The 25,845-nt window shown below is 49.8% G+C and overlaps 1 protein-coding gene across 1 annotated transcript in view; it reads left to right on the top strand.

The window, feature by feature from the left end:
• LOC123755778 (RING finger protein unk) overlaps positions 1–25,184 on the top strand; it is a 102,933-nt gene extending 77,749 nt beyond the window's left edge. Inside the window, 6 exon segments of the mRNA XM_045738560.2 lie at positions 1,184–1,306; positions 6,775–6,935; positions 9,375–9,614; positions 10,143–10,256; positions 23,913–24,083; positions 24,484–25,184. Coding sequence (XP_045594516.1) covers positions 1,184–1,306; positions 6,775–6,935; positions 9,375–9,614; positions 10,143–10,256; positions 23,913–24,083; positions 24,484–24,543 — 869 coding nt within the window. The 3' untranslated portion in view covers positions 24,544–25,184.
• Positions 25,185–25,845: the final 661 nt, after the last annotated feature.

Here is a 25,845-nt window from a genome sequence, read left to right on the forward strand (position 1 = left end):
ATATATGGAGCACCACTTGGCAAATGAAATTTAGTGTGAATAAATGCCATGCTATGGAATGTGGAATAGGAGATCATAGACCCCACACAACCTATATATTATGTGAGAAATCTTTAAGGAATTCTGATAAAGAGATCTAGGGGTGGTTCTAGATAGAAAACCATCACCTTAGGATCACATAAAGAATGTTGTGTAAGGAGCCTACGCTATGCTGTCTAACTTCAGAATTGCTTTTAAATACATGGATGGCGAAATACTAAAGAAATTGTTTACGACTTGATAGACCAAAGCTGGAATATGCAGCAGTTGTGTGGTGCCCAAATCTTAAATTAAGAAGCACATCAACAAACTGGCAAAGGTGCAAAGACATGCTACTGAGTGGCTCCCAGAACTGAAGGGCAAGAGCTACGAGGAGAGGTTAGAGGCATTAAATATGCTAAAACTAGAAAACAGAAGAAAAAGTGGTGATATGATCACTACGTACAAAATAGTAACAGAATTTGATTAAATTGATAGGGAACATTTCCTGAGACCTGGAACTTCAAGAACAAGAGGTCATAGATTTATACTAACTAAACAAAGATGCCGAAGAAATGTAAAAAAATTTACTTTCACAAATAGCGGTAGACGGTTGGAACAAGTTAGGTGAGAAGGTGGTGGAGGCCAAGACCGTCAGTAGTTTCAAAGTGTTATATGACAAAGAGTGCTGGGAAGACGGGACACCACGAGTGTAGCTCTCATCCTGTAAATACACTTAGGTAATTACACATCTCCAGGAGCAGCCCATAGCAGCTGTCTAACTCCCAGGTACCTATTTACTGCTAGCTGAACAAAGGCATCAGAGTAAAAAACTTTGCCCATTTGTTTCTTTTCCCATGGCCCGGGAATCGAACCCGGGCCATTAGAACTAAGACCCCGAGCGCTGTCCACTCAGCTGTGACGCTCCTGTATGTGTGAGCATAGAAGTGTTACTACACATGGTGTGAGGCGTTACATATCACAAGATGTAGACTAGCAGTGAGTGATGGATGGAGTGTTGGTCATATCTTAAGCTGTGTCCTAGGTATGAGTGGGTGTCTCGATAGTACTGTAATAGGTAACACCATGCAATATTATCTAATACAGAATTAGCTGAATTAATAGAAAATATAAATAGACTAATCTTTTTGTTCTTTCTCAACAGGAAGTGCTTTAGAAGATTTAAACCTAGATGAGCCACTGAACATTGCTGCATCATTAGATAGAGAATTAGAAGTGGAAAATAATTCTTTAAGTAATTCTATATCATCGGGTTTAGCTAGTTCAGGTAAGACGCCTTGTGAATGTGTTAACAAGTGAGAAACCTTTTATAGAATTGATACATGGGGTGAATCATGAGAAATTTGGGTGTTGGGGTGTAGCAGTGGGAGATGTTTGTGTGTGTGATGGTGCAGCAGTGGGAGATGTTTGTGTGTGATGGTGTAGCAGTGGGAGATGTTTGTGTGTGATGGTGTAGCAGTGGGAGATGTTTGTGTGTGATGGTGTAGCAGTGGGAGATGTTTGTGTGTGATGGTGTAGCAGTGGGAGATGTTTGTGTGTGATGGTGTAGCAGTGGGAGATGTTTGTGTGTGTGATGGTGCAGCAGTGGGAGATGTTTGTGTGTGATGGTGTAGCAGTGGGAGATGTTTGTGTGTGATGGTGTAGCAGTGGGAGATGTTTGTGTGTGTGATGGTGCAGCAGTGGGAGATGTTTGTGTGTGATGGTGTAGCAGTGGGAGATGTTTGTGTGTGATGGTGTAGCAGTGGGAGATGTTTGTGTGTGATGGTGTAGCAGTGGGAGATGTTTGTGTGTGATGGTGTAGCAGTGGGAGATGTTTGTGTGTGTGATGGTGCAGCAGTGGGAGATGTTTGTGTGTGTGATGGTGTAGCAGTGGGAGATGTTTGTGTGTGTGATGGTGTAGCAGTGGAAGAAGTTTGTGTGTGTGATGGTGTAGCAGTGGAAGAAGTTTGTATGTGTGATGGTGTAGCAGTGGGAGAAGTTTGTGTGTGATGGTGTAGCAGTGGGAGAAGTTTGTGTGTGATGGTGTAGCAGTGGGAGATGTTTGTGTGTGTGATGGTGTAGCAGTGGAAGAAGTTTGTGTGTGTGATGGTGTAGCAGTGGGAGAAGTTTGTGTGTGATAGTGTAGCAGTGGGAGATGTTTGTGTGTGTGATGGTGTAGCAGTGGGAGAAGTTTGTGTGTGATGGTGTAGCAGTGGGAGAAGTTTGTGTGTGATGGTGTAGCAGTGGGAGATGTTTGTGTGTGATGGTGTAGCAGTGGGAGATGTTTGTGTGTGTGATGGTGTAGCAGTGGGAGAAGTTTGTGTGTGTGATGGTGTAGCAGTGGGAGATGTTTGTGTGTGTGATGGTGTAGCAGTGGGAGATGTTTGTGTGTGTGATGGTGTAGCAGTGGGAGATGTTTGTGTGTGTGATGGTGTAGCAGTGGGAGATGTTTGTGTGTGTGATGGTGTAGCAGTGGGAGAAGTTTGTGTGTGTGATGGTGTAGCAGTGGGAGATGTTTGTGTGTGTGATGGTGTAGCAGTGGGAGATGTTTGTGTGTGTGATGGTGTAGCAGTGGGAGATGTTTGTGTGTGTGATGGTGTAGCAGTGGGAGATGTTTGTGTGTGTGATGGTGTAGCAGTGGGAGATGTTTGTGTGTGTGATGGTGTAGTAGTGGGAGATGTGTGTGTGTGTGATGGTGTAGCAGTGGGAGAAGTTTGTGTGTGTGATGGTGTAGCAGTGGGAGATGTTTGTGTGTGATGGTGTAGCAGTGGGAGATGTTTGTGTGTGTGATGGTGCAGCAGTGGGAGATGTTTGTGTGTGTGATGGTGTAGCAGTGGGAGATGTTTGTGTGTGTGATGGTGCAGCAGTGGGAGAAGTTTGTGTGTGTGATGGTGCAGCAGTGGGAGATGTTTGTGTGTGTGATGGTGTAGCAGTGGGAGAAGTTTGTGTGTGTGATGGTGTAGCAGTGGGAGAAGTTTGTGTGTGTGATGGTGTAGCAGTGGAAGAAGTTTGTATGTGTGATGGTGTAGCAGTGGGTGAAGTTTGTGTGTGTGATGGTGTAGCAGTGGGAGATGTTTGTGTGTGATGGTGTAGCAGTGGGAGAAGTTTGTGTGTGATGGTGTAGCAGTGGGAGATGTTTGTGTGTGTGATGGTGTAGCAGTGGGAGATGTTTGTGTGTGTGATGGTGTAGCAGTGGGAGATGTTTGTGTGTGTGATGGTGTAGCAGTGGGAGATGTTTGTGTGTGTGATGGTGTAGCAGTGGGAGATGTTTGTGTGTGTGATGGTGTAGCAGTGGGAGATGTTTGTGTGTGTGATGGTGTAGCAGTGGAAGAAGTTTGTGTGTGTGATGGTGTAGCAGTGGGAGAAGTTTGTGTGTGTGATGGTGCAGCAGTGGGAGATGTTTGTGTGTGTGATGGTGTAGCAGTGGAAGAAGTTTGTGTGTGTGATGGTGTAGCAGTGGAAGAAGTTTGTGTGTGTGATGGTGTAGCAGTGGGAGAAGTTTGTGTGTGTGATGGTGCAGCAGTGGGAGATGTTTGTGTGTGTGATGGTGTAGCAGTGGAAGAAGTTTGTGTGTGTGATGGTGTAGCAGTGGAAGAAGTTTGTATGTGTGATGGTGTAGCAGTGGGAGAAGTTTGTGTGTGATGGTGTAGCAGTGGAAGAAGTTTGTGTGTGGGATGGTGTAGCAGTGGAAGAAGTTTGTATGTGTGATGGTGCAGCAGTGGGAGATGTTTGTGTGTGATGGTGTAGCAGTGGGAGATGTTTGTGTGTGATGGTGTAGCAGTGGGAGATGTTTGTGTGTGTGATGGTGTAGCAGTGGAAGAAGTTTGTGTGTGTGATGGTGTAGCAGTGGAAGAAGTTTGTATGTGTGATGGTGTAGCAGTGGGAGAAGTTTGTGTGTGATGGTGTAGCAGTGGGAGATGTTTGTGTGTGTGATGGTGTAGCAGTGGAAGAAGTTTGTGTGTGTGATGGTGTAGCAGTGGAAGAAGTTTGTGTGTGTGATGGTGTAGCAGTGGGAGAAGTTTGTGTGTGATGGTGTAGCAGTGGAAGAAGTTTGTGTGTGTGATGGTGTAGCAGTGGGAGAAGTTTGTGTGTGATGGTGTAGCAGTGGGAGATGTTTGTGTGTGTGATGGTGTAGCAGTGGGAGATGTTTGTGTGTGTGATGGATTAGCAGTGGGAGATGTTTGTGTTTGTGATGGTGTAGCAGTGGAAGAAGTTTGTGTGTGTGATGGTGTAGCAGTGGGAGATGTTTGTGTGTGTGATGGTGTAGCAGTGGGAGAAGTTTGTGTGTGATGGTGTAGCAGTGGGAGATGTTTGTGTGTGATGGTGTAGCAGTGGGAGATGTTTGTGTGTGTGATGGTGTAGCAGTGGGAGATGTTTGTGTGTGTGATGGTGTAGCAGTGGGAGAAGTTTGTGTGTGATGGTGTAGCAGTGGGAGATGTTTGTGTGTGATGGTGTAGCAGTGGGAGATGTTTGTGTGTGTGTGATGGTGTAGCAGTGGGAGAAGTTTGTGTGTGTGATGGTGTAGCAGTGGGAGAAGTTTGTGTGTGATGGTGTAGCAGTGGGAGATGTTTGTGTGTGATGGTGTAGCAGTGGGAGATGTTTGTGTGTGTGATGGTGTAGCAGTGGGAGAAGTTTGTGTGTGTGATGGTGTAGCAGTGGGAGAAGTTTGTGTGTGTGATGGTGTAGCAGAGGGAGATGTTTGTGTGTGTGATGGTGTAGCAGTGGGAGAAGTTTGTGTGTGATGGTGTAGCAGTGGGAGATGTTTGTGTGTGTGATGGGTTAGCAGTGGGAGATGTTTGTGTTTGTGATGGTGTAGCAGTGGGAGATGTTTGTGTGTGATGGTGTAGGAGTGGGAGAAGTTTGTATGTGTGATGGTGTAGCAGTGGGAGATGTTTGTGTGTGTGATGGTGTAGCAGTGGGAGAAGTTTGTGTGTGTGATGGTGTAGCAGTGGGAGAAGTTTGTGTGTGATGGTGTAGCAGTGGGAGATGTTTGTGTGTGTGATGGTGTAGCAGTGGGAGAAGTTTGTGTGTGTGATGGTGTAGCAGTGGGAGATGTTTGTGTGTGTGATGGTGTAGCAGTGGGAGAAGTTTGTGTGTGTGATGGTGTAGCAGTGGGAGAAGTTTGTGTGTGTGATGGTGTAGCAGTGGGAGAAGTTTGTGTGTGATGGTGTAGCAGTGGGAGATGTTTGTGTGTGTGATGGTGTAGCAGTGGAAGAAGTTTGTGTGTGTGATGGTGTAGCAGTGGGAGATGTTTGTGTGTGATGGTGTAGCAGTTGGAGAAGTTTGTGTGTGTGATGGTGTAGCAGTTGGAGAAGTTTGTGTGTGATGGTGTAGCAGTGGGAGATGTTTGTGTGTGTGATGGTGTAGCAGTGGAAGAAGTTTGTGTGTGTGATGGTGCAGCAGTGGGAGATGTTTGTGTGTGATGGTGTAGCAGTTGGAGAAGTTTGTGTGTGATGGTGTAGCAGTTGGAGAAGTTTGTGTGTGATGGTGTAGCAGTTGGAGAAGTTTGTGTGTGATGGTGTAGCAGTGGGAGATGTTTGTGTGTGTGATGGTGTAGCAGTGGAAGAAGTTTGTGTGTGATGGTGTAGCAGTGGAAGAAGATTGTGTGTGTGATGGTGTAGCAGTGGGAGAAGTTTGTGTGTGATGGTGTAGGAGTGGGAGAAGTTTGTGTGTGTGATGGTGTAGCAGTGGGAGAAGTTTGTGTGTGTGATGGTGTAGCAGTGGGAGATGTTTGTGTGTGTGATGGTGTAGCAGTGGGAGATGTTTGTGTGTGATGGTGTAGGAGTGGGAGAAGTTTGTATGTGTGATGGTGTAGCAGTGGGAGAAGTTTGTGTGTGTGATGGTGTAGCAATGGGAGAAGTTTGTGTGTGATGGTGTAGCAGTGGGAGATGTTTGTGTGTGATGGTGTAGCAGTGGGAGATGTTTGTGTGTGATGGTGTAGCAGTGGAAGAAGTTTGTGTGTGATGGTGTAGCAGTGGGAGATGTTTGTGTGTGATGGTGTAGCTGTGGGAGATGTTTGTGTGTGTGATGGTGTAGCAGTGGGAGAAGTTTGTGTGTGATGGTGTAGCAGTGGGAGAAGTTTGTGTGTGATGGTGTAGCAGTGGGAGAAGTTTGTGTGTGTGATGGTGTAGCAGTGGGAGATGTTTGTGTGTGTGATGGTGTAGCAGTGGGAGATGTTTGTGTGTGATAGTGTAGCAGTGGGAGATGTTTGTGTGTGTGATGGTGTAGCAGTGGGAGAAGTTTGTGTGTGATGGTGTAGCAGTGGGAGATGTTTGTGTGTGTGATGGTGCAGCAGTGGGAGATGTTTGTGTGTGTGATGGTGTAGCAGTGGGAGAAGTTTGTGTGTGATGGTGTAGCAGTGGGAGATGTTTGTGTGTGATAGTGTAGCAATGGGAGATGTTTGTGTGTGATGGTGTAGCAGTGGGAGATGTTTGTGTGTGATGGTGTAGTAGTGGGAGATGTTTGTGTGTGATGGTGTAGTAGTGGGAGATGTTTGTGTGTGATGGTGTAGCAGTAAGACATAGGATACTTGCACTATGTAGTAGAAATACTTGTGCACCAGATCAATGGGAGTTAAACTGCAATTTTCTTGCATGTCAAGTTTCAGTGTACCCACTCACTACACAAATTATAGTAGTCTCCCATCCTCAGTTGAATCTATTGATTGGTTTAAAGAAATAGCTTACAGTATCTTTAGATTTGTTGGCCACGTTAAAATCTAATAAGTTACCTGACGTTTACCATGTGCCCTTCTAGGCTTGCTTGGGTCTAGTGCACCGGTAAATATTCCTGGTTCCAGCTTCCAGGAACGATCGGGTGGCTTGCTCACTAATCCTTCGCCATCGTCTACTTCATCTCCAGCTTTCCCACATTCATTTCTACAATCATCTTTACACAGAGAAAATTCCCTAGATCAGGTATTTCATGAAGCTTTGTGTTTGTATTTGTTCCTGAACTCAAATTTGAAAGCCTGTATGTTCCTTTTTATTATACAAAACTCTAGTTTCTGAGGGAAGCCCTACTTAGCTCCCTGAAGCTACATGTACCAAGATGGTACCATCTACTAGGTCATAACAGCTGAGTAGTTATATAGGCCTACTGGGGACCAGCAACAGAACCTGCCCCATCCCCCCTAAAAGAGGTGCAGGGAGCTGGTGACAAATTTTTGTCGCCCAATTGGGAAGGCAACCACAAAGTCATCGAGTCAAAACAAACCACTAATAGCTTCAGTAGAGACCAAAGCCTCGAGACCCGCTGAAAAAACTTCCCTATCGGTGTAAACAAATGATCGAATTCTCTTGGAACAAGCACAGTTTCATTCACCCCATTAGTTAGCAGGGACGGGATAGGTAACTTCACCGCCACTCTCCTTCCCAACCTCAGTTCTGTGATGTAATGAGCACCAGGTCACCTCTCTTCTATGCTGGCCCCTGTGTTTTGCTTGTTGAGCCAAGTGGGTGGGTGCTGTAAACTGTAGAGTAACATGAACCAAGTTTTGAGTGATCTTGGAGCTGCATGAGTGCAGGGTTACCTTCTCTGTGCACTCACCTAGTTGAGGGTGTTCTCGCCTAGTTGAAGTGTGTGCTTTCCCTCCAGTGTTTGGGAATCATTTCCGTAGAAGTCCTCCTCGCTAGTGTTGACTCACCCTGGGTGAAGTGTGATGTCTTTAGACTGTCAGGCGTGACTTTGGAGGGTGGTAGTTCACTGGTAGTTCTTCACGGCATCACCCAGACTATGTCGGGTCACTTTTAGGTCTGACAGTCCTAGTGCCAGGGTGTCCTGCTTGGGTGTTCCCTTCAGGTCCTGGAAATTCCTTGTGGGTTTGGTGATCTTATGGATATTCCTTCCAAACCTGCTTTCATTTCATGCAAGTTTGAGGGTTGCGTGTCGTCCATGTTTTGTGATGGCGTTCATTCCTTCTGCCTCTGCAATGCTGCATGTTGGGTTGTTTACACCTTTGATTCTGACCCGAGTCCTGCTGGGATTTGCCAGCAGCTCTTCTTTGTGGCTCTCCTAATTAGGTTAGGGTATTCCAGGCAGCGACTGCTTTGTGTGTTGGGTTTTTTCAATTGCAGCGGTCTAGGGTGTGTGTGCCCATTGGGTTGCCCCGGAGCTGTACCAGTTGGTTTTTAGGACTTTAGAAGTGGTGGTGTTGGTGACCTCTACATTGCCTCTGTCTGCACTTCTTCTTCCATCCCATTCGGGTATGGTTTGCTCTTCCTCTGTTCTTACCACTGTGCTTCTTACGATGAAGCGTCTCAGGGTTCCAGGTTGGTCAGGGCAGAGTTTAGCTCAGGATGTAGATTGGCAACTCCAGGGATTGCCCCTTCCAATTTGTGTGTGGAGGCAGTTGACGGGCTAGTCCCACCAAAGCTTCTGGGTTTACCTTTCAGCCAGTCCCTTCTTTCTTTGAAACCTCTCCTTGGCCTCCGCTGTGGCTGCATTGGCTATGCTTTCTAAGATGTACGCTCCCGTGCTCTAGGTTGTGGTGGCCACATTCTTCACAACCCAACTTACATATCAGGCTGTGTTGGCCTATTCTTTGCATTTGGTCTCAGCCCTTGTTCTCCTTCCCACTTCTCCCTTTTGTTCTTTCCCTTTACCTGGGGATGTTGCACAGTTCCTTTCTTCAGTGGCTGCATCTTGTCAGCCCTTTATGGACCTCTGTTTACCGGGTTTCCATTCTCATTTTCGAGGTGGTCGGGTAGAGCTCGGCTGTTGCCTGTTGGTAGGCCTTTTGTGGGGTGAGAGATCAGGATGCATGCACTTCTGCGACCAGTTCTCCTCCATTTGGTCAATGTCATGTTCGCTCTGTTTGACGCCACATTCACTCCGTCTCCTTTTTGAGGGGGGCAGCTCACCCGGTTTATCGCATCCTGGTGAAACTTTCCTTATTTAAGACTACTCAATAGCTCAGTCGATAGTTTTGGCATCACTCACGTGGGGTCTACAATTGAAGTCGCCTAGAGTCTCGGTGAATAAAAATTTTATTTCCACGGAAGTGTCAAGACAATTTTTGTGTATATATAAACACATTGTACTGAATGAGGTGAGAATATCTTGAGCTACCTTATTCCTGTGTGTGTATAATAATTAATTTCTGGTTGTCTTCCATGGTGGGTGTCGAAAATAAATGTCACCGGCTCCCTGTGGCACTTTGAGGGGGTCAGGTTCTGATGCTGGTTCCAGTAGGCCTTTAGAGCTCCACGGCTGATGCGACCTAGTAGATGGTACCATATCAGTACATAACAGGTTCAGGGAGCTTCTGGCACTTGCCAGAAATTGGAGTTTCATTACATTTAATGCTGGTTTTATGTACAGCAATTGCCATGTAATAATTTTGTGGTAATTTACAGGGAGCAGCAGCATTCCTAGGCACTAATGGAGTAGGCAAAATAAGTGGAAGTGGAGTATTCTCTTCAAGTGGCACAAGTGGAGGCTTGTTCGACCTTAGTTCCATGTCCCCTCACAGTCGAAATCCACTTTGTAATCATTTATCTCAATCTCCTCTTATGGCTCCCTTCACCACTAGCAGCAACTCCAGCACTTCTGAAATCCAACGGCTCAGGGAGGAACTGGCCACAAACCGTGCTAAGGTGGGTGAAACTTGGAATTGTTTCAATTTAAAAAGGTTTTTGTCAAAAATTATGGGTGAGCCCAACTTCATAATTTACAATATACAACTATTTATTTAAATTTATCTGTCGGTATCCTATGTGCCTTAATTTCGTGTGCAACACCATTACACCTCGTCTTGGAACCAATCCACGACTCCTCCATAAATACGCCGTCTCATGCATGTATTCTTCACTTTACTTTTACATCATATGTTAGTTATGTTGTCAATTTCTGCGTATCCTGTATGTCACACCACATCAGTATGACATTGTTTACTTCATAAAACTTCAGTTCATTTAAGCCTGAGAAAGCTACCACTTACAGTTTTTGTAGCTTGAAAATAAAACTTTTGTCAGGCTTGAGATACACCTTCTAGCCTTTTAACAGTTTTTAGAGAGTACCCTTCTAGTCCCTATACAAGAACCTTTTGCAGTTTACATCATGGGAGGGCATTGCTTAGGCCTGAGATACCCCTTCAAGTCCTTATAACGTGAAACATTTTGTAGCTCGCATCATGGGAGGAGGGCATTGCTCAGGCACGGACCGCATGCGAGGCATGGAGACGCCAGGCCGACGACGCCAACCGGAAATATAAAATGGTTGAACAAACCAAAGAGGAGGTATGGGAAGTCCTACTCTGACACATTTATGTTTATTTACTCCAAGCAGACATTTAAGGAAAAAGAATAGCAGGTACAGGCAAATTATTATAAAAGAAAATCAGATAACTTTCTGTACTACAGTAGTTGGGTGATGACATAGTATGCAATAAGCATCTAGTGTTCCCCAACACTTGAGTGAGCAACTGCCCGCTACGTAACTGGTACATTTCTCTAGTACGTTTGTCATTTCCTTTTCTTCCCCATTCTCTCAAGTTTATCAGTTCTATCTGAAATGTTACCACAGTATAAATGTGTAAGATGCAGTTTTCTTAGGTTTCTTTGTCACTACAGGGGCAAAGATGCCCGTTGAAAACCCTGACCAATACAATAGTTATATTGAAGCCCTACCGATCTCTGTTGAAGTGTAATAAGCCTGTTGAGACCCTAGAACTGCCATTACAGTATCTAGAATAGGCATATTGAGGTTCCTGACCACTGTAACAGTCTGCAATAGACATACTGAAACCCCAGACTCTACAATAAATTACAATACTGTATATCAAAACCCCAGGGCTTTGCAATACTGTAGTCTTATTGAACTTCGCGAACTCTGCAATAATATACAGTTGGTGTTCTGATTCCTCTGGCCTCTGTAACAGTCTGCAGTACATTTCAATAAACCCTAGGCCTCTGGAATAGTGTGCAATAGACTCTAGGCCTCTGCAATAGTGTGCAATAGACTCTAGGCCTCTGCAATAGTGTGCAATAGACTCCAGGCCTCGGCAAGTCTGTACTGACCGTGTGCTATTTTCATCTCTATCACCACTTCCATACCAAGCTTGTGTTGATCCTATACAATACCATACGTATTAAAATTGCACAATTTTCTATGAAGTGGAAAGTGGTGAAACTGTAGAATGAGAGAGGTATCATGGAGGAGTTATAGAAGGTATGTAAGAGGAGGAGAGGCATCATGAGGAGACTTGTCCAGTACTCATAGACCAATGTGATGCACAAGCAGTACTTACCTTGGCTCTGAACAAATCCACAAGGGCCGTGACGAGGATTCGAACCTGCGTCCGGGAGCATCCCAGACACTGCCTTAATCGACTGAGCTATGACAGGGTAAAAGGGTTGAAACTGAAGTTCTACTGAACTTACTGGATCCCGTAGCCTCTGGGAGTGTCTGGGATGCTCCCGGACGCAGGTTCGTTCCTCGCCACGGCCCTTGTGGATTTGTTCATTTGATGCATCACGTTAGTGTGATCTCTGTGTGTGATGTAAGGGCGAAGAGGGAGAACGGCCTATTGACATAGCTCGGGTGCAGGGGGGGGGGTTGTGTAAAAGCCTGGTTTGTGTCTCGGAGAGGCTACAGGATCCAGTAAGTTCAGTAGAACGTCGGTTTCAACCCTTTTACCCTGTCATAGCTCAGTCGATTAAGGCAGTGTCTGGGATGCTCCCGGACGCAGGTTCGAATCCTTGTCACGGCCCTTGTGGATTTGTTCATTTGATGCATCACGTTAGTGTGATCTACCTTGGCTCTCTTTATGAGAACATCCTGCAAGAATGATGCTTTATTTTTGGACAAAGATTTACTGTACCTATGTATGAATGGAGCATGGCAGTGGTGTACTTTACCTAAGTATGAATGTAACATGAAAATATCCAGATGTCAAAAGTCTGTGGTTGTCTGCTAGAGCATCTGTGACGGTTGCCTGCTTGGAGACCCTGTGATGGTTGTCTGCTGGAGACCCCGTGACGGTTGTCTGCTGGAGACCCCGTGACGGTTGTCTGCTTGGAGACCCCGTGACGGTTCTTTGCTGGAGACCCCGTGACGGTTGTCTGCTGGAGACCCCGTGACGGTTGTCTGCTGGAGACCCCGTGACGGTTGTCTGCTGGAGACCCCGTGACGGTTGTCTGCTGGAGACCCCGTGACGGTTGTCCGCTGGAGACCCCGTGACGGTTGTCCGCTGGAGACCCCGTGACGGTTGTCCGCTGGAGACCCCGTGACGGTTGTCCGCTGGAGACCCCGTGACGGTTGTCTGCTTGGAGACCCCGTGACGGTTCTTTGCTGGAGACCCCGTGACGGTTGTCTGCTGGAGACCCCGTGACGGTTGTCTGCTGGAGACCCCGTGACGGTTGTCTGCTGGAGACCCCGTGACGGTTGTCTGCTGGAGACCCCGTGACGGTTGTCTGCTGGAGACCCCGTGACGGTTGTCTGCTGGAGACCCCGTGGCGGTTGTCCGCTGGAGACCCCGTGGCGGTTGTCCGCTGGAGACCCCGTGGCGGTTGTCCGCTGGAGCCCCCGTGGCGGTTGTCGGCTGGAGCCCCCGTGGCGGTTGTCGGCTGGAGCCCCCGTGGCGGTTGTCGGCTGGAGCCCCCGTGGCGGTTGTCGGCTGGAGCCCCCGTGGCGGTTGTCGGCTGGAGCCCCCGTGGCGGTTGTCGGCTGGTGCCCCCGTGGCGGTTGTCGGCTGGAGCCCCCGTGGCGGTTGTCCGCTGGAGCCCCCGTGGCGGTTGTCCGCTGGAGCCCCCGTGGCGGTTGTCCGCTGGAGCCCCCGTGGCGGTTGTCCGCTGGAGCCCCCGTGGCGGTTGTCCGCTGGAGCCCCCGTGGCGGTTGTCCGCTGGAGCCCCCGTGGCGGTTGTCCGCTGGAGCCCCCGTGGCGGTTGTCCGCTGGAGCCCCCGTGGCGGTTGTCCGCTGGAGCCCCCGTGGCGGTTGTCCGCTGGAGCCCCCGTGGCGGTTGTCCGCTGGAGCCCCCGTGGCGGTTGTCCGCTGGAGCCCCCGTGGCGGTTGTCCGCTGGAGCCCCCGTGGCGGTTGTCCGCTGGAGCCCCCGTGGCGGTTGTCCGCTGGAGCCCCCGTGGCGGTTGTCCGCTGGAGCCCCCGTGGCGGTTGTCCGCTGGAGCCCCCGTGGCGGTTGTCCGCTGGAGCCCCCGTGGCGGTTGTCCGCTGGAGCCCCCGTGGCGGTTGTCCGCTGGAGCCCCCGTGGCGGTTGTCCGCTGGAGACCCCGTGGCGGTTGTCCGCTGGAGACCCCGTGGCGGTTGTCCGCTGGAGACCCCGTGGCGGTTGTCCGCTGGAGACCCCGTGGCGGTTGTCCGCTGGAGACCCCGTGGCGGTTGTCCGCTGGAGACCCCGTGGCGGTTGTCCGCTGGAGACCCCGTGGCGGTTGTCCGCTGGAGACCCCGTGGCGGTTGTCCGCTGGAGACCCCGTGGCGGTTGTCCGCTGGAGACCCCGTGGCGGTTGTCCGCTGGAGACCACGTGTCAGTTCTGCTGTCCCCCCAAGGACATTGCAGCACTTGGCAGAGGGGACCCTATGCCGGAGTCTTAGCTTCTTATGGGGCTGCATCGGTTGTGCTTACCAAGCTGTACATTTCCATGTTCTGGGTTGTGTGTCGACAGGCTGTGTTGGCTCTATCTTTGGATTTGGCATGGGCATTGGCTCTCCTGTCTGCCTCCCTGTTTTCTTCTTTCATCTTTACTGAGGATGTGGTGGCACAGTTCCTCTCATTGGCAGCTGTGGTCTGTTGGCCTGTTTAGGACCTTCTCTCTTATCGACATTCTTGTTCACGTTCCTGGAGTCAGTCTAGCAGAGCTGCTGTGGCTCGAGTATGCCATCTGTGGATCGAGGAAGGCTGTCTATGGATTGAATTAGGTTGTCTGTGGAGCCAGATGCCGGGTCGCATGTGCTTCCCACAGTCACTTTTTCTCCATTGGGTCGGTACCTTACTCACTCCGCTTGGAAGGTATCTGCTGCGGTACTGGACCTCCGGTTCTCGTATTGGCAAGTCCTACACATCTGAGGTTAATGGATTGGCTAGGTTTTGTCATGAGGAAGCAGGCTTAACACTTTCAGGTTCTCCCATTTAGGCTCAATCTGGCTCCACTTGGGTTGTTAGGACTCGTGTTCATTTGTTGGGGGGTTCGGGTTTTAGCCTACCTCGATGACTAGCTGGTGTGGGCTCCCAGCTGGTCTGCATGTCTGCTAGCCAGAGATCTGGTTCTTTCCCATCTCTCCAGATTCGGATTCCTGCAACCCGTTCTCGCAAATTCGTAAAGTCAATATTGACTTATTAACTACGTGCATAGGTGATATACTAAACATAATAGATACCCTTAAAAAGATTCATAGAAAACACCGACCTTACCTAACCTTGTTAGTATCTTAAGATAAGCATGTTATTGCTTCGTAATTACAATTATTACTTAACCTATACCTATTATAGGTTAGGTAATAATTGTAATTACGAAGCAATAAGATGCTTATCTTAACATACTAAGTAGGTTAGGTAAGGTCGGTGTTTTCTATGAAGCTTTTCAAGGGAAACTATTATGTTAAGTATGTCACCTATGCACATATTTAATAAGTCAATATTGACTTATTAAATTTGCGAGAACGGGTTGATTCCTGGTGAACTGGCAGAAAACCCGGTTGGTTACATCCCAGGTTCAAACTTGGCTGGGCCTCATGTGGAACTCTGTCAGCTTTGTTTTTCCTTCCTCTAGTGGCAGCACCGCCATCTTTTGGTGTTGAGTTGGCCCCAAGTAATTCAAAGGTTGCTCAAGCAGCTTTGCAAGAACCTGAATTTTGCTTGCATAGCAAACCACACCTTGCCTCTAGGCAAGGTGGTGGCTGTTCTGGTACCTCCTGGGCAGCTACTTTTGCTGCCGTTGCTATCACTGGGTGCTGGCCCCATTGGCCTTTTGCTGGCCCCTACATTGCCAGCTTTTTCTTTGGGCTTTACGAGATATGGTTTCCTGGTGCCTTCTTTCCCCCCCCCCTCACTCAATGTCTTCATGGACTCCTCAGCTCTGGATTGGACCTTTGTGACCAGCACTTGCCAAGCTAGCCTGGGTACTGGAAAGGAGACTTTTCCTTGGTCTCCTCCCCTTTGTCAGGTGCACAGTGCAGTTTTGGAGAGTGTGACTATGTGACATGGCCACAATCCATCGAGGATCTGAGTGCATGTAGAAGTCCATGGAGGATTCAGATTCCCCAGGGTTCCAATCTTCAGCTCCATTCGGACTGTTCCCCAGTGGTTCATTTTCTCAACCGGGGTTTTCTCACCAGTCTCTCTTATTGGAGCTGGACACTTCGAGTAGGGTTTGGTTCTCTCAGGGTATGGGTTCGCAGGGTTTAGGGTTCTCAGGGTTTGGCTCTCTGTGCTGTTCACAACCAGGGAGTGTTCAGTGTTCCCATGGATGGCCTGTCCTGGCTCCTTCCTGTTTCCATGGAATGGACCATTGATGGCACTTTTTTCATTTTGGCTTTGTGAAACTTGCAAGCACCCAGATGTGGACCTCTTTGCGTTGGTGTGGTATTGGCGTCTTCCTTGTTCACAACTCTGATCCCCAATCACCAGGTCCTTCCTGTGGATACCTTACAGCTGCACTGATCAAGGTTAGGGTTTCTGTGCCACTTTTTCTTGATCCAGCTGCTGCTCTAGGTCATAACCAGGTTTGGAGTCCTACAAGGTAAGATGATCCTTCTGATGTCTTGGTTTCAGGTTCTGCTTATCTTGAGGTTATCTTAAGATGATTTTGGGGCTTTAGCATCCCTGTGGCCCAGTTCTCACCAGGCCTCCCTTTTTGTTACACACCCCCAGGAAGCAGCCTGTAGCAGCTGTCTATCCCCAGGTATCTATTTACTGCTACAGGAACAAGGGCATCAGGGTGAACAAAACTCTGCCCATTTGTTTCCGCCTCCACAGGGGATGAAATCCGGAACCTTAGAACTATGAACCCCAAGTGCTGTCCACTCGACTGTCAGGTCTCCTGCTTGCTTGATGTCTGAACCAAGAAAGTTGGCAAAAGTCCTTTCATGGTAAAGACTAGTGACAGCATAATGGAGGATAAATACATTTGAGGGTATTTTGGCAAGTGTAGACAAGGAATGCCAGGATGCCCAGGCCTTCACATTATTTTTCAGGAGCTCAATTGAACACGGTTGTCCATTCCTGCCCAGCTGTCTACCCCTCTTCACACAGTCATTCATAAATGGTTGGTGAAGAAAGTCATTACAGTGGCCCCCTTTCCTTATGTAGTGTCCCAACTGTTCTTGGTCTCAATGAAGGATTTAGTTATGCCCAAAATCATTTTAAGCTTTTCCTGGCTGAACACCAAAAGCATACTGTCCAACAGGTTTGGATGACCACCAGGTTCACCGTGGGGTGTCAAGTCAAGCTCAGCTTATTTCCTTGGATTTTCAGGACACCTATTGACATACTTCCATCCACCTGGTTGATACCTGGTTGTCCCACCTGAATGGAACATCTCGAGTACTTCTTTCTGGCTGAACTTAGCAACCAGTATGTTTACCAGGTTGACTCGTGTGGGTCTCTTCAGGCTGCATTTCTAGGATGTCAATGTTATGGCTTACCTCAACAACTGATTGATGTGGGCTCTCAGTCACTAGGTGTGTTGCTAATAATGAATTGGTGCTTCACGAGCTTGCTTACTCTGGCTTTCTAGTCAGTCTCGAGAAGCCTCGATTGGTGTCAACTCGGTCTCTCCAGTGGCTGGGGTGACTTAGGAACACGAAGGCGACCTCCCTCCCTCTCCTGGAGTCAGTCTTACGACATTCATGTGCCCATCTCCATTCTGTGCCAGGCATTTGATGACTCCCATTGTTAGATCGTTTCCATGCTGGGATACCTTGGCTTTACACAGTATATCCTCTGAATCTTCCCTTCAATAGTTGGTCTCTGGTCTCCACATGCTACTGTTGTAATACAACCAAGATACAATCAATGGGAGTCTTTGTAAATGTTGCCAAAAAATGGCTCAAGCCAGAAGCACTGAACATGACCTGGAATTAATTATTCCATTAGCCAAGGATACCATTGTGTCCACAATATTTTTGTATTGTTATATATATGACTAGCATAGTGATCAAAACATTTATTGTTTACTTTATTTTTTGAGAATGAAGGTAATGTCATTATTGAAAGGTGTGTTGGGAGACATGAGCAGGTTATACATACACTGTACTGTATAACAAGAAAGGGATTGTGCTAAGAATACTGCCTAGAGGAACCCGTGTTGCCGTGGCTCCTGCTTGGCCAACAAAGAGATTGATGTATGTGGCTACCAGGGTGAATACACAAGTATAGTCCCACATCAATTATCTGCCATTTTTCCAAGGGCAATGAATAGTGTGATTCCATCTGATCGGCCAGCAGTGCTAACAGAGTTACGGTTTAATAGATTGCGAGACTCGCTCACTCTCTGCTGGACACTGGGCAGAGGCAAGGCACCTCTTAATGATGTCATTGACTTCGTGTCATGAGTGCCAACCCCCTGATTTTCCACAGTGCAGGTCATGTAATCCATATTCGTCTGCTTCTGCCTCGCCGCAAATAAACCTAGGAACGGTGTGGATATGAGCAGCAAGGCGGAGAGCAACTGCAATACGGATATATATACAGTATGTGTGTAATCACCTAATTGTACTCGCCTAGTTGTGCTTGGGGGGGGGGGGTTTGAGCGGATGCCTCCGACATGCAAATTAATGAATTTTTTTCTGGGGGAAGCCCCTTTGGCTCCCTGGAGCTTACTAGGCTGATATGCTAATGTCAGACTTTGGCATCAGTCATGTGTATGGAGTTCTGTGGGCCTACCGGGGACCACGAGCCAGAACCTGGCCCCCTCAGAGAGCAAGGGGAGCAATGGCCTATAGATACCCCCGTGTGGTTGGAAGCATTCTATGTCTGCCATCTACCGGGTCAGGTACCCAGAAAGGTAAGCATCCTAAAATAAACCCCTATTCTGGTGAAAATATTGCTACCAAAAGCCAAACAAGTAGATAAAACTCCCCTAAAAGAAACAAGCAAACGATCATGAAGTCACACGTCGCCGCGCCGCTGTCTGCACAGCTCCCCCTTCCCGGGAGAGGGAAGGGGGAGCCCCAGACCCCTCACGCCGGCTACCCACCCGTCAGTTCTAAGGCTGATGCTAAAGGCTGAGGTCGTGAACTCTGGCTCCGGTGGTTGTTTTAACACTGTACCCAGTGTGTGGTGACTGTCTTCTAGGTGGTGTGTGAGCCGGGAGCGATTCTCCAGTACTCAGGCTGCATGCGCCTAGGGTTTCCTTCCCTAGGTGCCCTGTAAGTACTGCCCTTGGGGCTTGGGGCCACCTTCCACAAGTTCCTTGGGTCCTGCCCCTGCTTGACCGTTTACTGCTTGGTTTTCGGCCGCTCTTTGTGTGCTCGGGTGTTCTGTCTCCCTTGTTCGCCTTAGAGTAAGGGGCAGTGTTTGCACTGGTGGGGTGCAGGGTACTGTGCAGCTTGTCTTTACCAATCATAGCGGCCGGCTCTGTTCCGCTTGGGTACGCTGTCCTCTTGCGGGGTTTTCTTTTTCTTTTTGTTTATCTACCTGGTGGGGGGGGGGTCTGCCTTCGTTCTTGCCCCTTGTGTCTCTTGTGTTCTGAGTATTTTCTGGTGGTACCCCCTGCTAGGTCCCCGTGAGTGTACACGTCCCGGGGGTTCAGCTCTTAGAAAGTTGTTTGGTAGCTTTGGGTGCCGGTTAGCAGTACCCTGCCTGGGATTACCTGAGCGCGAGTCCTCTTATAGTAAATGCTCGGGACCCTGGAAAACCCCTGGGGGCGCGCGGGTTCGATGGATGTGACCCCAGAGTCCCCCCCCCCCCCTCGCTTCCAGCGAGTTTGAGGGTTGCTCTCACCCTTTGTCTCTGGGTGACTCTCTGTTTTGCCTCCGTCTGCTGCCTGTGGGGTCGGTGACACCTTCGACCCGGAGTCCTGCGAGTTTGGTTGCTCGTTGTGGCTCGGTTACCCAGTTGTGCTAACAAAGCGGGTGCGGGCAGCAGGGGCGTTGCACTTGAGCCTTGGTGGTGGCAACGTTCTCGTGGTTTCCTCCCCAGAAGCCCCGGGGCTGCCCCATTGTAGTTCGTTTTGGGACTTGGGGGTGTTGGTTGCTTCGGTTCCATCCACGCCCCCTTGTCTTTCCCCTGGATCACCCTTCCTGCCTGCATCCGGTTCCTTACCGGCTGTAGGTTCGGGGCAGGGTTTTTGGTGGTGTTGAGACTCAGGCAGTCTCGGGGAATTCCCCTTCCGGGGTAGTGACGGGGGCATTTGAGCCTGTTCCTCCAGCCGTGTTGTATGAGTCTGCCAGTGGGCTCCCTTCCTTCGTGTTTTCACGGCTGCCCCAGTTTTCTGGTACGGCCGGGGCTTTGGGGGAACGGCTCGGCCCCGGGGCCTGTCGTGTCGGTTCCCGGGGCTGGGGAGGGGCTGACTTGGGGGGCCTTGGCCCCGTTGGACCCCGTGGGGGTTTTTATTCCCCTCTAGGCGGGGCTTGTGGTTACGCGGAGTGGGGTCTTTCCTCCCCACTCGCCGTACGTGCTGTTGGGCGTCGGCCCCTCCCCAGGCTCGGTTCCTTGGCCTTTGAGTTGGTTGGTTCCGTCCTGTGGGTGGGTGTTTCCTCCCACCCCTTTTTGGGACGGTGTTTTCGTCATGTTTCCCCGTTCGATGTGGTTCTGCGTGACTTCTGATCTCGGGTGCGCCTGCGCCTTCGTGTGCCTTCAGGACTAGTGTTGGCTTCTGTGTTCTCGAGGGTACGGGAAGGTTTTTCGCTACTTCCCATATTATTGGAACGTCTGTCGGCTCCTCTTCCTTGTCGCCCTGTTGGGCTACTTGTCGCCCTGTTGGGCTCCTTGTCGCCCTGTTGGGCTCCTTGTCGCCCTGTTGGGCTACTTGTCGCCCTGTTGGGCTGCTTGTCGCCCTGTTGGGCTGCTTGTCGCCCGGTTGGGCTGCTTGTCGCCCGGTTGGGCTGCTTGTCGCCCGGTTGGGCTGCTTGTCGCCCGGTTGGGCTGCTTGTCGCCCGGTTGGGCTGCTTGTCACCCGGTTGGGTTCCTTTTTGGGCTCTTTGCTTCTTTGGCCGGTTTTATTGTTCCTGCTTCCTCTTTTGGCTACTTTTCTCGTGCAGTTGTCCTGGCTGGCGCCTTCCCGCACAGAGGGTGTGCGGTTCAGCCAGCGTGTTATGCGCCGTGGAGTTTGTTTTGGTCTGGGCGGTGTTTCAGTGCTGGTGTTTTGCGCCCTTTTTGCTACAGTGCTTCGCCTCTCGTTCTTCTCCCTGACTGCGGTATGTGCCCCTTCGCGCCGGGGGTGTCCTGGTTCCCAGTTCTGGGGAGGACACCGCGGTTTTTCCCTGTGTCATGGGTGTGGACCGCCTCCTTCGCTTCTCCCTGCTCTCCTGCGGGTCCGGCAGGGTCCGGCTCTGGCGTCTTCACCTGGCGGTGCTCCCTGGTTCTTCTGGGCACGAACCAGGGAGTCGTGTCAAGTCGTGTCAGGGAGTCGTGGGAGGGAACCAGGGAGTCGTGTCAAGTTCGTGCCACCGTTCGCCAGGTGAGTTTCTGCGGTCTGGCGTGTTTTGGCCGGGCGCTGGATGCGGAGTTGTTTATATACCTGTCTTTATTTAGGTATATTTTTGTACGACTGAGACCGTTCGCACACCAGTGACTGTCCCTTTTTTCAACACTTCCTGTCCCCCTCATGTGCATGTCCAACCCATGCTGGAGTCATTCAGGGGACCCTCCTTTTTTAATGTTGTGAGGTGTGGGGGTTGTAGGGTTGGTTCTGTACTCACCTGGTAAGGCTCCTGGCTGTGCTTGCAGGATTTGAGCTCTGGCTCTTGGGTCCCGCCTATCTGGTAGAACTTGCGGGATAGTACCAGTGGAGTGCAGTGGTGCTATTGGCACATTTGGGGAACACTGTATTACCATCAGAGGTCTGTGCTTGTTACACGACCTACTTGCAAGCATAAGCCTTCTTGCTGGTTCGTCCGTGGACTTCCAGGGCGCACTAGCCTGTTTTCGTATGGCAGTTCCGGCCCGTCCTGGTTGTGGGGGTATGTGGGCCGGTGGACTGCTCCTAGCAGCTGCCTGGTGGGCCACCCTCTGGCCGGTCTAGCCTGGCCTTGGGCCGGGCTTGAGGTGTGAAAGAGCTCCCAGTACCTCATCCAGCAGGTATCGAGCGGGGTTTTCTCCGCCGTCGGTCGCCTGGTGCAGGTTTCTGGGCCTGTGGGGTTTTGCCGTGTCTCCGTTGGCCCTGTCTGGGGTCTGCCTGCTCCGTTCTCTGCCTTTGCAGAAGGGAGTTGCTATTTACATGTTGCATGTTGCAGTGGTGCCTGTTGCTGCTGCTGCTGCACGTGTGCATTGGTACTGTGTTTCACGGTGGCGTGTCCTTGTTCCTGTCTCCGGTTGTGGAGTGGCACTTTGCTGCCGTTTTGTGCCTGGGGATTGCGTTGGGGTTTTTCTGTCCCTGCCTGATTGTCCACCCCTGGTTGTTCTCCTGGGGTTTTTGTGCTTCTGCTCTTTCTTCCTGCCTCCTCTGCAGCAGGGGTGTTCTGCGTGTGTTCTTAGGCGTTTGTCAGCCTGTGTCCTGTGATGTGCTTCCTTGTCTCGGTCTATTGCAGTTGTTCGTACCCCTTGGTTCGGGTACTGTTCTGGCGGCGACCCTTCCGCCTTCTTTGGTTTCCTAGCTTGCCCTGCCGGTTGTTTTTTTGGGGGTCTTGCGATGTCTCGCATCGGACCCGTCGTTTCTGAACTCCTGGCGGGCTTGCATGCTTTGGGGAGTTTTTCTGTTCAGCAGACGTTCCATCTCCTTGTGCCGCCTGGGTTTCGGTGGTCGTGCCCGAGATCTTCCCGCGGCTCCGCCTTTTCCTGGGCTCGAAGGGGCCTTGTCGGGGCTGCTTATGTTCTGCCTCGCGGTCTCGCCTCCGGTTGGTGGTCGGGTTTTTTCGTGGTAGGTGTCCCACCTGCGTGCTTCTCTTGGCGGCAGTATGGGGTATTTTGGCGGTCCTTCCTTTTCCTGTCCCTTCTTAGGTGGTTACTCTTGTTAGCTTGGTTTTCTGGTGGGGGTTGGGGGCCGTCGTCTTGCCACATACTGTCGCCTCTTTTCGTGCGGCGCGGGCGGAACCGCTTCAGCTTGCTTTCGGTCTTGGTGTTGCTTCTGCACCGTTAGTCAGCTGTCTTGTGCGTCGTTTCACCTCCGGCCTGTTCGTGCGCCGCTTGCACAATCCAGGTCTCTGGTCAGCGTGCTCTGTCTTCTCCTCGGTTGGTAGTGCCCCTTCGGTTCTGGTGTGTTTTTTCGTCGGCTCTTTCCTTTTGGCCTTTGCCTCTGGGGGTTGAGTCGCTGAGTTTTCTTGCTCCTTCGGTTTTAGCGTTTTGGTTGTTCGGTGGCAGCAGTCTCCATCTTTTCTGGCGTGGGGTGGGGCTGCTGCGTTCTGGAGGGGTCCAGGGTTTGTTGGTGCTTCGTTGGTCGGGCCGGGGGTGTGTCGTTTTTTGTGTTCAGTGGCGGCCCTCCGCTGTTGTTTGCGTGCCATGGTGTTTGGGTCCGGAGCGCGTTTTGCGTTGATCCAGTTCTGTTCTTCCCAGTTCGCGGGTGATAGTGTCCCGGGTGGTCAGCCGTGTTCTTGCGGCTAAGCTGCCTGTGTTCTTCCCTCATGCCTGTGGCGTTCGTGGTTTCGCTGCTCTCGCTGCCGTCTGGGCGACGTGGCCTTGCGGTCTTTCGGGAATGGATTTTTGGTGTTCGTGCAGGGGCCTTGCTGCTCGTTGTTCTTGTGTTGTTCCCGGGACTTTTCGGGGCTGTGGCGCCTTGGGTTGGCGTTTGCTGCCGGTTGTCTCGCCTCCTTGGGGGGTGCGTGGTGTCCGCCTCCCGGTTCTGTCCCTTTGACCTTCCTCTGTGGGTAGTTAGCTCCGGGGAGCCGACGGGGCTCCCCCCAGAAAACCAGCGTTGAATGTAATGAAACGCCATTTTCTGGGTGAGACCCAGAGGCTCCCCGGCAACCCTCCCTCCCTCCGGTCGGCGGTTTTTCGCGTGTTTTGACATCCAGCCTCAGAACTGATGGGTGGATAGCCGGCGTGGGAGGTCTGGGGCTCCCCCTTCCCCCTCCCGGGGAGGGGGGAGCTGCGCAGACAGTGGCGCAGTGACGTATGACGTCATACTAGTTTCCTTGTCTTCTGTTGAAGAGTTCTATCCACTAGTTCGGCTTTAGGTAGCAATTTTCACCAGAATAGGGGTTTGTTTTGGAATGCTTACCTTTCTGGATGCTTGACCCGGTCGATGGCAGACATAGAATGCTTCCAACTACACGGGGGTTTCTATAGGCCATTGCTCCCCTTGCCTCTCTGAGGGGGCCAGGTTCTGGCCGTGGTCCCCGGTAGGCCCTAGAACTCCATACACATGACTGATGCCAAAGTCTGACATTAGCATATCAGCCGGTAAAGCTCCGGGGAGCCTCCGGGTCTCGCCCAGAAAATGGCGTTTCATTACATTCAACGCTGGTTTTTTGAAAGTCAGTACAGGTATATTGTACTGTAATGTGTTTCTGTAGCTGCATGACGGTAAGTAGTACAATGCAATTTAGGCAGAACTGGGCAGGTTTCTTTGCCTCAAGGTGTCAGAGCTTTTTTTGAATGGCTAATACTTAACTGGGGGTGATCAAGTTTTCCATTCCCATTGTTTGAGTAAAGTTAGTGGGTTGACCCCTGACTAAGATAGTGCTATAGTTTGATGTGTTGATGATACAAACAAATCTTTTGTATCTGGCAGGTAAATAATGTAGAATACAGATGGACTTGACAGTATGACAAAGAAGTGTATATGTATGTGTGGTGTTTGTTTTCACTATCACCTGAAGCATCTGAAACAAACTTGCCTTCTACAGTTTGTAGGTAAGATAGCAGCTCAGCAAAAAGAAATGGAAGAGTTACGAGCTGGACGTTTAGGACCGTATGTACAGGCTCTCCATCCTCACACTGACTTGGAGAAATTGCCACTGCATACCCTCAAGGCTTTACAATCTCAACTTCGGCAAGATTTAGAATCCGTAGAAAAAGTAAGTTTGAAACTTAACCAGGTCATTTCATGCCAACAACAAATTAATTACAAATATTGTTGCATCTGTAATACATGCTGCTTATCAAATTACCTTTCTATGCTACCAGTTAAGTTAATGAAGTAAGTGGATAAAGATCTAGTCTCCTATTTCACACTCAAGTATTGTATAGAGAAAATATTGAGGCAGAGTCGTGGAGTCCTTGGGCTTATACACTACTAACTGAAGCATTAAACTCATCACGATCGAGTCAGTACGGTAGTGCATGTGCCTGGGAATTCCAAAGATGTGGGTTAGATCTGTCTTGCAGCCTCACTAGTTTATCATAGGTATTTCTTGTGGTCTCACTGTGTATTATATCATTATTTCTATATTGTAATGGAGTGTTGTTTTCCCACAGGTTATAAACAATTATGGAAGTAAGGGCGAGCAGTGGCCTGGGTCAGGACCCACATGGTAAGACTGTAGTCACTTAGGCACAGTGGCCTTCGTCAGGATCCACTGAAAAGACTGTAGTCAGCTGGTGCAGTGGAATTGTGACACTGCACGAAAGCATTTTTGTCGCTGCTTCTGTTCGCCGGGACATCTTGTTACATTTTGTAGGAATATTGTTTATAGACTATTTTTGCACATTCATGATGAAAGTCAGTTTATAATTTATTCTCATTGTCTTTATTACAAGAATGAAAGACTTTAAAATGTGCATCAGTTTTCCCTTATGAGAAAACAAGAAGATAAATTCCTTGACTTTGTAAAGCACTCGTGTCACCTCCCTTGCCTTGCCATCTCTCGCAGCCATCAACCTGCTTGGTCAGATACTTCAGCTGTGCTCATCACGCTACATCAACAACAATGCCACAACACAAAGACGTTGTCTGGTGTCCTGCCATCGACCACCTTTCCCTCATCATTAAGATCTGTCACCTTTCCTCACATGCTTTGATAACCCCAACTGATGACTGAGGATCATTTTATTTTTATTATCACTAAATATAATTTGTACTGTCATAGCCCTGTGATGGTCCTGGTCAGTGGTCAGTACTGTGATGGTCCTGGTCAGTGGTCAGTACTGTGATGGCCCTGGTCAGTGGTCAGTACTGTGATGGTCCTGGTCAGTGGTCAGTACTGTGATGGTCCTGGTCAGTGGTCAGTACTGTGATGGTCCTGGTCAGTGGTAAGTACTGTGATGGTCCTGGTCAGTGGTCAGTACTGTGATGGTCCTGGTCAGTACTGTGATGGTCCTGGTCAGTGGTCAGTACTGTGATGGTCATGGTCAGTGGTCAGTACTGTGATGGTCCTGGTCAGTGGTCAGTACTGTGATGGTCCTGGTCAGTGGTCAGTACTGTGATGGTCCTGGTCAGTGGTCAGTACAGTGATGGTCATGGTCAGTGGTCAGTACTGTGATGGCCCTGGTCAGTGGTCAGTACTGTGATGGTCCTGGTCAGTGGTCAGTACTGTGATGGCCCTGGTCAGTGGTCAGTACTGTGATGGTCCTGGTCAGTGGTCAGTACTGTGATGGTCCTGGTCAGTGGTCAGTACTGTGATGGTCCTGGTCAGTACTGTGATGGTCCTGGTCAGTGGTAAGTACTGTGATGGTCCTGGTCAGTGGTCAGTACTGTGATGGTCCTGGTCAGTGGTCAGTACTGTGATGGTCCTGGTCAGTGGTCAGTACTGTGATGGTCAGTGGTCAGTACTGTGATGGTCATGGTCAGTGGTCAGTACTGTGATGGTCCTGGTCAGTGGTCAGTACTGTGATGGTCAG

This window comes from Procambarus clarkii, chromosome 43 (genome assembly GCF_040958095.1).
Source record: "Procambarus clarkii isolate CNS0578487 chromosome 43, FALCON_Pclarkii_2.0, whole genome shotgun sequence".
In the NCBI taxonomy this organism is placed as follows: Eukaryota; Metazoa; Arthropoda; class Malacostraca; order Decapoda; family Cambaridae; genus Procambarus; species Procambarus clarkii.